General features: G+C 37.7%; 1 protein-coding gene across 5 annotated transcripts in view; it reads left to right on the top strand.

The window, feature by feature from the left end:
• The window catches only part of LOC150101139 (uncharacterized), a 916,744-nt gene extending 903,730 nt beyond the window's left edge, over positions 1–13,014 (top strand). For all 5 annotated transcript variants that reach the window (XM_090401523.1, XM_090401522.1, XM_090401520.1 and 2 more), the window contains one exon: positions 12,014–13,014. In XM_090401523.1, the coding sequence (XP_090257649.1) occupies positions 12,014–12,222 (209 nt within the window). In that variant the 3' untranslated portion in view covers positions 12,223–13,014. The remainder of the gene's footprint in view (positions 1–12,013) is intronic.
• The last annotated feature ends 1,148 nt before the right edge of the window (positions 13,015–14,162 follow it).

The raw sequence follows: 14,162 nt of genomic DNA, 5'->3' as shown, positions 1-14,162 counted from the left end.
CAGGGAATCTTGCAGACTTGTAGCAGATTTATTTAGAAGTATAACATCATCCACATAAAGTAAAGAGCTGAGATTAACATCTCCAATTTTGATATCAGGTTTAATACCACTTTCCTTCATAATGTGATCCATATAGATAATGAATCACAGAGGGGATAATGTACATCCTTGTCCGACACCAGATTTAACATTAAACCATTTTCCAGTACTTCATTTCTAACTGCTGACTTACAATTCAAATAAAGATTAAGTATTGCTTGATATAATGCCCCATTGACATCATACAACTGTATCATTTTGAATGGCTTCTCTCTTAGCATCTTGTCATATGCTTTTTCCAGATCTACAAAACTTAAATATAGATCTTTGTTATATTCCCATGACCTTCTCAACTATTTGTTGTAATGTGAAAATCTGACCCTGACAGCCTCTATTTGACCTGAATCCAGCTTGTTCTTCACCAATCCTTCTCAACAGTTTCTGAAGTGTTATTATTATTATTCATGACACCTCCAAGCAGTCCGAAAACTCATCGCGGGAGGACACCTACTATACAACTGTCTCCACCACTACACCACACTGTACAGTATATACTGGCATAAATCTTACTAGGAACACTCAGTAGAAAAATACCTCTGTAATTCTCACATTCAGTTTTATTTCCCTTTTTACATATGGGTACTATGACAGCTCTATTCCAAGCATATGGAATTCGTCTCCGGAACTGTGCAATGCAGCCACTCTAAGAATATCAACTACTCCAGCTGCCTTTCCACATTTCAGATTTTTGATTGCTTTTTCTACTTCAAGTATGAATATGTATTCCTGATTGCATGCCTAGTCAGTGTTTTTTTATCACTGTGCTGTCATCACTGCTAGTGTCATTTAGCAATTTTTTGAAGTAATTACTCCATACTTCAAGGATATCTTTTTCTCCAGTTTTCATGTCACCTATTATCATCTTTAATTTCTTTAACAGCATCTTTCTTCCATTTCTGAGCTTCTTCAACAACCTCCAGAACATCTTGTCACCTTCTTGATATTTATTTTCTGTTCTTACCAAAGTCTTACCATGACTTTTGTTTAGCTAGTTTTACACAGTGTTTACCTTTCTTACATTTGTCTCTGTATTCTCTAAGAGCACAAACTGACTTATTTTCCAGGAACTTTTGATATGCTTTCTTCTTTTCCTTCACTGGAGTTTTCATTTTTCTATCCTCGCAGACAATCTCACCACATGCCTGTCTGGCTGAATCAATCAGTGTTTATTTCAGAGCTTGCCACTGAATCTCCAACATTTCATTCCTGTTCCCAAACTCTTTCATTTTTTCTTCAATAATATTTGTATATTTCAGTCTACAGTTCACATATAAGAGCTGCTCAACTTTTATCCTGCTCAAGACTAAATGGTGATCACTTCCAATTTCAAATATTCTGTACACTCTAGTGTCCTGCACCAGAGAGAAAACATCACTATCAACAATAACATAGTCAATGAGACTTTTCTTATTCCTTGCTTCTTCTCACCATATGAATTTGTGCACATTTTTATGTTGGAACATGGTGTTAGTAATAACCAGTCCATGTCCTGAGCAGAAATCCAACAAGTATTTGCCATTATTATTAGCTTTGCTTTGCTCTTTTCTCCAAATTTTCTCAAAATATTTTTGTATGTCTGACAATCAGTCACTACTCTGCTATTTAGATCCCAAACAAGGACCAATTTTTCATTGTGTCAGTTGCTTTCTCTAAAGCCTCAAAAATTCCTCCACTTCTCCCTTAGTAGAACCTTCTGTGGGACCATAGGCACAAATAAGTCTCATTGTCCAGTTCCTCATTCTGATATTTGCCCACATCACTCTAATTGAAATTGCCTGCCATTCAAGAAGATTAGCCTCATATTAAGTGTTGAATACTATGGCTACTCCTTCTTTTTCTTGATTGTCATTGCCTGAATATAACGTTTGTATTTATTCCTCAGAAAGATCTCACCAGTTTTGGTCTTTTTTGTTTCAGTCACCCCTATTATTTCGATCTGGTACTTATCCAATTCCTCAGCTAGCTCCATTTCTTTGCCATTCAGGCTTCTTATGTTGATAGTACCGATCTTCAACTCTGATGATATTGAGTTGGGGTGTGTTTTAGGGTTTGTTCCAGTAGATGACTTTTTGCTGTTTGCCCTGATTCCCTGATGAAAACAACGGGGGACCTTGTTTAACTGGTCGACGCCCCAGCCAGCATGAAATTCTCTCATGTTGTACCATCATTTAATATTGTGGTTTAAGTCAATAAGAATACAATTTGGTTGGCTAAATCCCAAATTGCCAGCCCATCCTTATTCGTTCAGTATCCAGGTAGATACAGTTGAGTAGGGAGGCAGTTGAGTGTATGAATGAGTATAATATGCCTGAGTGAATTAGGACAACAAATTAGAATGGGATAGTTAGTATAAGACATCAAGGTAGGGATGGGGTTAATGGGGGTCTGAAATTCATGTACACTAATGGTAGGAGTATTATGAACAGGAAGGAAGAATTTTTGGCCATGATTGGCACTTCCGGACCACAGGTTATTGGCATTAGTGAAACATGGCTGACTGTAGATGATATAGCTAGTGGGGTTGAATGTGATAGGTATAGTGTGTTCAGGAATGACTGGGAGAATAAAATGGGGGGGGGGGGAGTATTGTTGATGATAGCTGATGAGCTGCAGCCAAGGAGAATAGAAGTTGAATTGCAGGACAGAGAAAAGATCACATTTGAGGCCATTTGGTGTGAGAGTGTGGCTAGCAGAACAAAATACACAATTGGGTGCTGCTATAGACCAGGTGATGGAAAAGATGGTGGAGATAGTATGCACAAGCAAATAGAAGAAATGAGTGGGAGGAGGTTAATTATTTTGGGAGATTTCAACTATGGTCGCATTGATTGGAGTGAGGAGAGGACACAGGAGGAAGGAATTGGATTTTATGCGGTTATTAAGGGATAACTATCTGCGACAGCATGTAATGGAAAATACTAGGGGTCAGGATCATAGGGTCTTGACTTGGGAGCTGGCTAAAGGTGTGGAATTTACAATTAAGACAGGGTACATGTGGAATTATTGGGCTAGTAAGTATGATAAGCTTAGGAGTTTGATTAGTTTAGTGCCATGGCATGTACAACTGCAAGGGCTAGAAGTTGATAGTGCATGGGAGGCAGTTAAGAAGTGTTTGCATGAAGCAATGGCTGACTGTATACCTAGAGTCCGAATAATAAATCAAGTAGGGGTTAAATAGATGAATAACAATTAAGCTTGAGCTGCAAAAAAAGAAACAACTATGGGGGGAATTTAAGGAGAAAGGTGACTGGCAGGCACATGAACAGTATAAAGCTCAGGCCATAAGGGTGTGGTAAGAAAAGCAAAAAAGGATTACGAAAGAACATTGGCCATACAGGCTAAAGAGAATCCTAAACAGTTTTTTTGATATGTTGCAAGTAAAAGAAAAAATGTATATGGTAAGAATGATTTTAAAGAATGCCGATGGTAGGGAGGTAACTGAATCAGTTGATATAGTTGAGTTACTGAGTGAACACTTTGCAAGAATATATCATCCAGGTGGTGACATTACAGAAATGAATGAACCAATAGATTATACGGGAATTATGGTGAATGAAGTGGAGGTGAGTAGTCTATTGTATAACCTCAATGTCAATACATCTGTGGGATTGGATGGTATACCAGCTAGTGTTGTACGTGAAGCGGCTAAAGAATTGTCAGTACCCTTGACCATTTTGTTTAATTTGAGTCTTGGGTCCAGGTTAGTCCCTATGGGGTGGAAAGAGGGGGAAAATAGTTCCACTGCATAAAGGAGGTTCCAAGACTGCTATTGTAAATTACCGACCGATTAGCATATCAGGAATCGTTGTCAAGGTCTTGGAGAAATTAGTCAAGAAAATAATACAGGATTCGATAGATGAAAATGGGATATTGCATGGGGGACAACATGGTTTTGTGCCCCAGTAACTTGCTCACGTTTTATAACACAGTGACGGCTGAGCTGGATAAGGGTAATGGGTATACAGGGATTCTACTGGACCTTGCAAAGGCCTTTGACAGGATACCACATGGAACTCTAATCAGTAAACTGGAGCAGATGGGGATGGATATAGGGTTGGTGAGATGGATAGGAGGGTGGTTGATGGAGAGATACCAGAGAGTGGTTTATTCAGGAATTGAGTCCAAACGACAGCTTGTGACTAGTGGTGTGCCGCAGGGCTCAGTTCTTGGACCACTACTTTTCAATTTGTTCATCAATGATATAGGAAAGGATCTGAGAGGAAGTGTACACTTGTTTGCTGATGATGCAAAGTTGGGTAGAGCAATTGTGAATGCACAGGATGTCAAAATTTTACAGGATGATTTGGATAGTTTGGAGGACTGGTCTAGGGAAAATGGATGTCAATTTAATGTGGCAAAGTGTAAGGTTATGCATTTTGGGGTGAAAAGAATAGCAGCAGTATATCACATTGGTGGAACCGTACTCCAGGAGATTGATGAGGCCAGGGATTTGGGAGTGTTGGTGGATTGGGAATTGAAGTTTAGGGGGCACATTGCAAAAGTGGCTAAATCAGCTCATAAAATCATTTGGCTTCTGAAAAATACTTTAACAAGTAGAGACAAACAAGTTATTGTTCCTCTGTATCAAGCCTTGATAAGACCCCATCTAGACTACTGTGCCCAGATATGGGCACCAGGGTTTCTTCTTGATTTGAGAGGAGGTGGAGAGGATCCAGAGACGAGTGACCAAGATGACAGCAAGTCTGTGGAATGAACCTTATGAGAACAGGTTGAAGATTTGTGGGTTGCAAAAATTGGGCGATAGGCGGAAAAGGGGTGATATGATTGAGACATTCAAATTACCGAAGGGTTTCTATAAGATTAATCCAGAAGATATTTTTGAGAATAGGACTGGGGGCCATACATGGAAGCTGGCAAGAATGTGGTTAGCAGGGGGTGTTAGAGCTAGGTTTTTTACTTGGAGAGTGGTGAATGAGTGGAATAAGCTGCCAGAGTCTGTTGTGGGTGCTACGACCATGAATGAGTTCAAGGCAAGGTATGATAGTTGAATGTTGAATAGTTGTTCTTGACATGATGTTAGGGCCTCCCTCGATGAGTCTGTAGACTCCTTGGAGTTGCCCAGAATAATAATAATAATAATCCCTAACAGGGCGCACCACGAGAAGGTGAGAATTGGACATTAGGTCAGAAGGTTGGTTCTCTGCATTCCTTTAAAGGCTACGTGGCGGTCTCTTCTCAGTTATGCAGCTTTGACCCTTAAGCACCCCATTTCTATCATATTTCCTATCTATTCAACAAATTCTGCACCCTATAAATCTTCATTCTAGTAAAGTATTTCGCAGAGCTGTCACTCAATCATCTGCACAAAACTCCCAGGTGACCATATCTAAGCACAAGTAGTCCAGGTATATCAGAGTCTTATAAAGAGGGATAATAAACTTCCTTATGGTGTGTTTTTCAAAGTTCTTTTGTGCTTCATTCCCTGCTCTTCAAGCCAAAAATAATCACATCCTTGCAACCACACGTACTCAACTTCCAAAGGTAACCTCTTGTTCTCTCCCCAGTTAACCATATATAAAAAGTATTTCTTCTGCATCTATTCTATAAAAGTCCCTTAGAAAATATGATAGAAACATATGTCTGTCTATTCAGAAAATCCTGTAGCCCATAAATCTTCATTCTGCTAATTACTCCACAGAACAATCACTCAATCTTCCCCACAAAAATCCCAGGTGACTAAATCTAATCATAAGTAGTCCAGGTTTATAAAAAGGAATACCTTCAGTGTGTTTGTCAATGTTCACATAGCTCTTTGTACTTTTTTGCCTACTGCAGCATGTTTTTCTCCATAACAGAAACTTCCTGTCCACAATCACATTCAAATGCGTGGCCTCATCAATTTCTTGTAGTGCATTTGAATATGATTGGTGGATAGAAAGTTTCTGTTTTGGAGACAAGTATGCTGAAGTATGCAAAACAGTACAAATCATATACCTTGCCATATTGATCTAACAACCATTATCCTTTGCTGACAATGTCAGTTTTCAAGCTCTTCGTGGATCTCTACATCGCCTTCATTTACTATTTCCCCTTCCCAGTTTAGCATCATCACCATACCCCCCTCCTCACTTCAAATTATCAACGCTATCATTTATGCACAGATTAAACAACAGCATTCAAATACAAACACAGAGCCTTGTGGCTTACTACTGGCCACTTGCTGTCCTTCATTCTTCTGCACTGTATGCTATTCTCTGATGTCTATCAACCACCATCTTATGTCACGAGTTTGATGTTCCTCCCCACTTATTCTAATGTATTATTATCCTAGACATCCATGGAGTCATAAGACTCATCCCAGGACAACATAAAGTCTATCATACCACTCCTTAAACCCATTCACTGTCTGCACATTCACCATACTCTCTCAGACAATGAATTCTACGCTATAACCATGCTCCATGCAAAAAAGCCACTTCTCACCCTACTCACCACCTCCTTTATCAACTTCTAGAAATGGCTTCCTGTAATTGTTACTCCCCACTTGTTCTCCCGTATGAAAAATCCCACCCATGTCTTATCCTTTCCTTTTCCCTCAGCCATATGGCTGGTGAGGGTAGGGAGATGATTATGAGCAAGGTGGTTTTCCATTGCTTTCCTTGCCATAGTATATTTTTTATGACTGTAGCCATGTGCTCACTGGACCGGTTTATCTGTGTTGAGGGATGAAAAACCTGAGTTACTGGGAGAAGAAACCCTCCGTATAAGACCAGTTAACTCACCTTTAGTCAAAAGAGACCAGATAAAGGTTTCTTGTCACTGACAGGAATCGAACTCAGGTCTTCATCTATACTGACTGAGCTAAGGAAGCTCCCCACCCATGTCGATCCTGTAAATATTCTTAAAAGTTTAAATGTCACCTCTTCTATCCACCAAACTGTAGTTTATATGTCCTCAGTGTTTCATCATTGCTAACATTGTAAAATCCTCATATCATTTTTGGTAATTACCTCTTCAAATCCTAGTGGCCATATCTAAGCACAGTAATCCAGATGTAGGCTGATCAGATACAATGCCAATTCTTATTTCTACTAGTCAAAGTCTTTAGTACTGCAGCAGTCCTCTGGGTTACCTTCACAATGAGATATCCCCTAAACTTCAAGTTTCTATCAATTATCACCCAAAAGTCCCTTGCCTCCTCCTCTTCTAGTATATCACCAATAGTCTGTGGATCCCAGCAGCATTAAACTGACATCCCCATTCCAGCTTATTTGAATCCTCTTGACGAGCCAAAACATCAGCATTATTATTTTTATTACTAATTACTCCTGTCACTATATTATAAAAGGCAACCAAATTACTGAAACAAAAGTGTTCTTGAACAAATCCATGCAGACTTTCACAGATATTATCCTTGTCTGCCCAGTTTTGTATAGGATCTTTTAATAATTTCTACAACATCATAACTACAGAAAAAATACAAACTGGTCTGTAATTTGATACCTGCATTCTACCACCATCACCTTTGTGCAATGGCACAAAGGTGGTGGTGGTAGAATGCAGTATCCTACACTCCTTCCACTCACTGGGCACTTTCCCAATAGCTAGACTTTGAACACCCAGGTCAATGGAGCTGTCAGTTTCTTAGCATATTCTCTCAAAACACGTGGTGAAATTGTATCCAGTCTCACTGACTTCCAGAGTATTAGTATTTTAAAGATATTTTTCTCAAGCACTTCAATTACTTCCAATTCCTCCAGGAATAAAACCTGTTTTTCCAGGTTGAAATACCCTAATAAAACTGATCATTAACCAGCTTAACTATATCATCTGCACCATTAACTTTACCTCTTTTTCAATCTAATAGGGTCATTCTTCCACAATCATTTCTACTCCTATGCCACATAATGAAAAAACTCCTTGGGTTGTAGAGTTAATATCTCCTTGTATTCCATTTTATCTTCCTTACCATACTAGTCACTTCCTGGCCTCAGTCTTATATTCCTTATGCAGCTACTCTCTCTTGATGCTTTTTTGCATAACTTCTTTTTAATCTGCAGTTCCTGTTTGATTTTATTAGTCATCCAATTTAAACCAAATCATTTTATCTTTTTCACTTGAAGAATGCTATTTTCCATTGCTGTTGATAAATATTTCTTCATTAACCCCCATACACTGCATATCTTTTCCCCATTCTTCCACTCATGAAACTGCCCTAAGGCAATTTCTAAGATATTATTATAGTCACTTCTTAAAACTTCTACATGTCCATTCACCTCCAAGTCAAATCATTCAATCATTAGTCAGGATTGCAAGGTCTCTTTCACCAGTAGGTGAGAAAATTCACATCTCAGTTACAATCAGCTCTTCTGATGCACGGACCAAATCCAAAACTGTTGAACCTCTTGTTTCTTCTATTGCATGTTACTTGAGATATTTATTCCGCAAGAATTCCAGAAATTCCATTCTCTTATTAGAGTATTCTGCTTCCTCTGCTCAATTTATACTGCTATAGTTAAAATCTTCTATAATGATCACTCACTAAACTGATCTGCCTAAACATTTCCTACTCATCACCCTCTGTGTTCCCTGGCATATAGCAACATCCCACTAAATATTTTGTCCTGCCCACCTCCACCTCACACTATACATTTTCAAAACTATTCATGCCATTTCCTTCTGAAATGACTCATCACTACTCCTGTTTTCTCTTCCTATCCAGCAGAAATATGCCATACCCTTCTAATTTGTCTACACTCCTCAATGTTCAAATGCAGTCCCTCTGTTACATACAACCCTCTTCTATCCTCAAATGCACTCCAAGCGACCACATATTCCAGACCTCTCTTTTGACATATCCTCACTATCATGCCTTTCCTCTTTGCTTATTGAATTACTTAAGGAATTTAATTTGCCGAAATATTGGAATATAGATTAAAGTTTAATTTTAATTTATATCCTTTGTACATTATAAATTTAATAAGCATGTATAACCAACGTCTAAGCCTTTCTACGAGAATTTCTTTCCTCTTTAATTATACATTATCATATATGGGTAAAATACTTACTATCATCTCTCTCCCACTTGTCTGCTGCACAGCTCCTAACAACAACCTCAAATATATTGCTACCTCATCATGTTACCTCTCATCTCATTCACTTTATTGCATGGACACACAACAAATCATTGAATTTCCAAACATCACTCCCCCCCCCTCCTACGTCAATTCATTCCTTGTTCACTTGCATCCCTCACTTTCTCTCCTGTAATCCCCCCCCACTCTCCCACTTATCTGCCTTTCTCTCACACTTCTTGTTCATCAGCCTTTCAAATCTTCTAATCTCTCCCTTCACACAAGTCAACTCATTTTTTTTATATCCTCTCTGCTTCTCTCAATACAAATATCTCCCTCTCCAAACATTGTATCTTCACTCGAAACTCACTGACACAGTTAGGACTATCCTTCAGATCTTTCATATCTCTAGTCACACTGCCTCATCAAGTCCATCACCATCTGATGCTCAACTTCCTCCCCCTCAGTCACACTACTCATAACTCTCACCTGACAAGCACATTTCCTTAGCATCTGCACCACCACTAAAACCTGAGATACTTATAGTGAGATCATCCACCTTTTCCTATTATAATAAATTTAGTTTAATCCTTTATCCAAGTGTGAGCAAACAAAGTTTGCGCCTGAAAGTATCTTCAGGACTGGGGTAAGGTGGTACAACACCAGGCAACTCGTTGCAAAGGTGGAGCAAGCTACCAACGCTCATGTCTCAATATCTCCTATAATGCAAAACACATCTCCTTGCGGATATGTCTAATGTTATGCATTAATGGACAGACCACTACCCAGACTAGTTTCGACCTTTATTGACTTCAGTGGGAGCCAGGCCCAAGTTGGGCCTGGTTCCCACTGAAGAGACCTCAATAATGAGACCTCACATCTCAGCCATTATTCAATTCTACTCTTCTTCTCAACTCACTATTGTCATATACTTAAATAAAGCAACCTCTTTCCCAATTATTGTATTTATTACTCTTCACCTGCCACAATTTTCTCAAATCCTTTAGAGTATTCTTACACCTTCCAAATCATTTGTGTCCATAACAATTGCTAACTCTAACACTCATTTTTATTTCTTCTATGCAGAGCCTATTATTCTTCTCAATGCACAAACATCTCATACTTTTTTTTAATCTACCTCACTTCTCTTTCTTTTAAGGTTACTACTCACTTCTGGTGGTCAAATCTTCCATACGATGCCACAAGAACTGTTTTAACAACGCATATGAAGTATATTAATTAAAGGCAACTTTAATGAATAACTTCTATATTTTGGTAACGTCACGTTGCCATCTTCAGGAACATAAAGATATGGTATGTGCACGCAGGCACTAACAAAAGCAAATGAGGAAGAAAGCAAGAAACTAATATTGTTCCTAAAGTCCTAATGGTGCCCCCTGGCGGGCTAATTTGGTTGTCTTGGCAGTTGGGCTGAAGTCCTCATAATGTAAGTCTCCCAAATTTGGCGCAGTTTCATGCACCCAAATTTGTTGAAGTTTGGAACGTTTTTTTAGAGCTGCTGATGATTCCTTGAATAATCTTTTGTACTTAAACTTGCTGCGGTGTAATATTTTCGTTTTCTTCCAACGAATTCTATGGTGGGTATCTAAGGCATGGTCTGCCAGCCCAGAGCGACTGTACTGGTGAAACCGGATATAGTCTATGTGTTCTGAAATCCTGATATTTGCTGTCCTGCCTGTTTGGCCAAAGTAGGACAATTTGCAGCTGCAAGGGACCTGGTATACACCAGGTAGATCTAGGAGAAGTGGTTGGTAATCCTACCAGCTCTCATATTAGAACTCTCCACAGACTCCTCAGAAGGAATCATCAGCAGCTCTAAAAAACGTTCCAAACCTCAACAAATTTGGGTGCATGAAACTACCCCAAATTTGGGAGACTTACATTATGAGGACTTCAGCCCAACTGCCAAGACAACCAAATTAGCCCGCCAGGGGGCACCATTAGGACTTTAGGAACAATATTAGTTTCTTGCTTTCTTCCTCATTTGCTTTTGTTAGTGCCTGCGTGCACATACCATATCTTTATGTTCCTGAAGATGGCAACGTGACGTTACCAAAATATAGAAGTTATTCATTAAAGTTGCCTTTAATTAATATACTTTATATGCGTTGTTAATTCCGTAAACTAATTTCCAGCTATGTATGACCAACGTATAAGCCTTGCTGCTAGAAGAGCTCTTTTGTTAACATTGGACCTCCAGTGTATCAAGATTCATGAGAGGTCCACACAAAAAAAATCGTTTATTAAACCCATTTCATGTAAAGAACATGCTCACCACCCTGTTCTCACATCCTCCTTAAGCAGCTTTCAAGGCTGACCTCTTGTTTCCTCCGTTCTATGAAAAATCTTCTTCACATTAAGTTGGAAATGAGCTGGTATCAGATTATGTTGCAATCATATGCATCTCCTATTCACTAGGCTCTGTAAATCAATCTATTTATTAAAATGTGGGGTATTAACCCCACATGTCAGAGACAAATACATTCATCTGAGCTGGAAAATTTGGAGTGGGATTACCATAAATAAAAGAAAGTGGCAAATTGTTATTTGTTATATTATTGGAATCCTGCAGTGTAATCTGTTTTTCCCCTTCTCTAGTTGGAAGGAGGAAGTTTTTTTTTTAATATAAGCATTCATGCCACATTGGATTTAACAGACCTCTCCACTTTTATTTCTGTTATTCAGATATGAAAATTGGAAAGTAATTGATACTTCACTGCTCAGTCATTAGATGTAGCTTGAACCCCCCCCCCATTATGTTGTGCTATTATAGAGAGAGAAAGATTTTAATATTGAATTATCTAGTTTAAAATCACTGAGAAATTTACTTTTGTATTTTCAATATTACTTCATTTTAGGTCCCCCAGGTCCAGCAGGTATTGGTCTTCCAGGTCGGACAGGAGAACGAGGACCATCTGGCAAGCAAGGTATTGCAGGTATACGTGGTCCTCCAGGTCCTCAAGGACCACCAGGCTATTGTGAATTATGTAGTTATCCTGGAGCAGATCTTATGAATGCTCTTCAACAAGTCCCTCCCCAGAATACAAAAGGACCATCCCAGAAGTGATCAGTTCAAATAGTGAATGGTATGGAAAAGGACATGTATGTCAGTTTTTTCACTGATGAATACTCTGGCTTTGTTCATATGCAAAAAATCAGTGCCTTTGAACTTCTCTGATGGAAGAAATGAAGAGATACTGAACTCAACTAGGATTTTTACAATCTCGTTCTGTGATTTTATATATATATATATATATATATATATATTCTTAAATTGTTAAAGAAAATTTTATGTTGTTCCCCTGTCATATTCTGTAACAAAAAAAAACAAAGAAAACCCACTTAACCATTTAATATGAAATTAAATTTCATATAGAGCTTATCCATAATCAAACATTCCCACTTACTTAAAATAAAGTACTTTCATTATTCCTAAAATTCAAAACAGATGAGTTCTCAAAGTAATTCACATATAAAGGTTATATGTTTTCACTGCTCAAATCATAAATTCACTGCCATTTTATTTAATAATTGTTAACCATGTACAGTTTTTATTAATGTTAAGCACTATTAAGCTATTTTAGTATACTTATTGCTTATTATAAATTCAAGATAAAATATTTGAGTTGTTATATTTACTTACTGTACAGTAATTTTCTAATTTTTCCTGCTTCAAAATTCTTTAGATCTTATACTATTGTGAAATTGAAAATGTACTGTGTAATTACACTAAATTTTGTGAATACTTAACCTAATATTAAGTTTATTACTACTTCAAATTTTTCTTCATGTCAATTGTATACGGGGATGTTTCGGAAGGTTTGTATAATATTATTCAAATTTAATAAAATAATGTAAATGTGTGTTACTTAGGTTGTTTTGTTAACCAAGATTTGGAGATGAGAGCAGACAAGTGGTAGAAGTTCAGACATATTGCAGTAATGGACAGAATAGCTCATAGGATCAGAATTAATTTGATGTAGAACACAGTAGCAATTATAGCTAAGGAAATTATTATAACTCTTTATAAAGATTTTGACATGACCACATCTGAATAATTGTGCACAAATTTTATTACCTGAGTTTCTTGAAGATGAAGTAAAGAAGAAGATCTAGAGTGTGATGGGTCTTTGGAACATTTGCCATGAGATAAATTAAAGATTTGTGATCACAAAATTTGGTTAATAGACATTAAAGAGGAGATATGATAGAAACATAGGCTATAAGGGTTTGTATAAGGCAGATACAGAAAAATTGACAATTTTCTTCTACATCTATCCTATATAAGAGAGAAAATAATGGAAGTCAAACCTAAGAAATTCTAGCAAGGTATGCAGATTAGTTAGTTTTTTGCTTGGAAAATAGTAAATAGAATAGGTTGCCAGAAGTAGTTCAGTGTTTGTCAGTGGACAAGGTCAAAGAGACATACAAGAAGCATTGCGTGAAAAATAGTGTAGGTTTCCTACAGAGTCAGACCCCGTGGATTGTCTGTAAATTTACAAAAGAATTTTTGTTTTCAATATCATCATCAAATTCATGACATTTACCCTTGAGGGATGTACAGGATATGATGGTACTACATGAAAAATTTACATCATTACTAACTTTTTATCTACAATTTTCCTCCAAATCAATCTATTACCTGTCAAGGCTTCAATGTTGTCAGATCTTATATTTCTATCTTCTAATGCACTTTTTACCATATCAAGCCACCTATATCTTGGTCTTCCTCTGGGTCTTTTTCCTGCTAACCCGGCAGAGAACACTTGTTTTGCCAATCTTTCCTCTCTCTCTCATTCTGTTTAAGTGACCATACCACCTGAGATTAGCTCTGCTAATGCATTTCTCATTGCTGACAATGCCAAGTTATTTCATAATATCCTCGTTTTTAATATTATATTGCCATTGATGCCATCTGTTCATGCCCCTAATCTTTCTCAGGACTCTCATATCTGCAGTCTTTAGTCAAGTTTACTTCTAACCCAGCTCTCAGATCCATAAGTTAAA

Source organism: Typopeltis vanoorti, chromosome 12 (genome assembly GCF_054136105.1).
Source record: "Typopeltis vanoorti isolate ZY-2024b chromosome 12, IOZ_Tvanoo_1.0, whole genome shotgun sequence".
Taxonomy (NCBI): Eukaryota; Metazoa; Arthropoda; class Arachnida; order Uropygi; family Thelyphonidae; genus Typopeltis; species Typopeltis vanoorti.
Note: the sequence above shows the minus strand (reverse complement) of the source record. Positions and strands in the feature narration are given on the sequence as shown.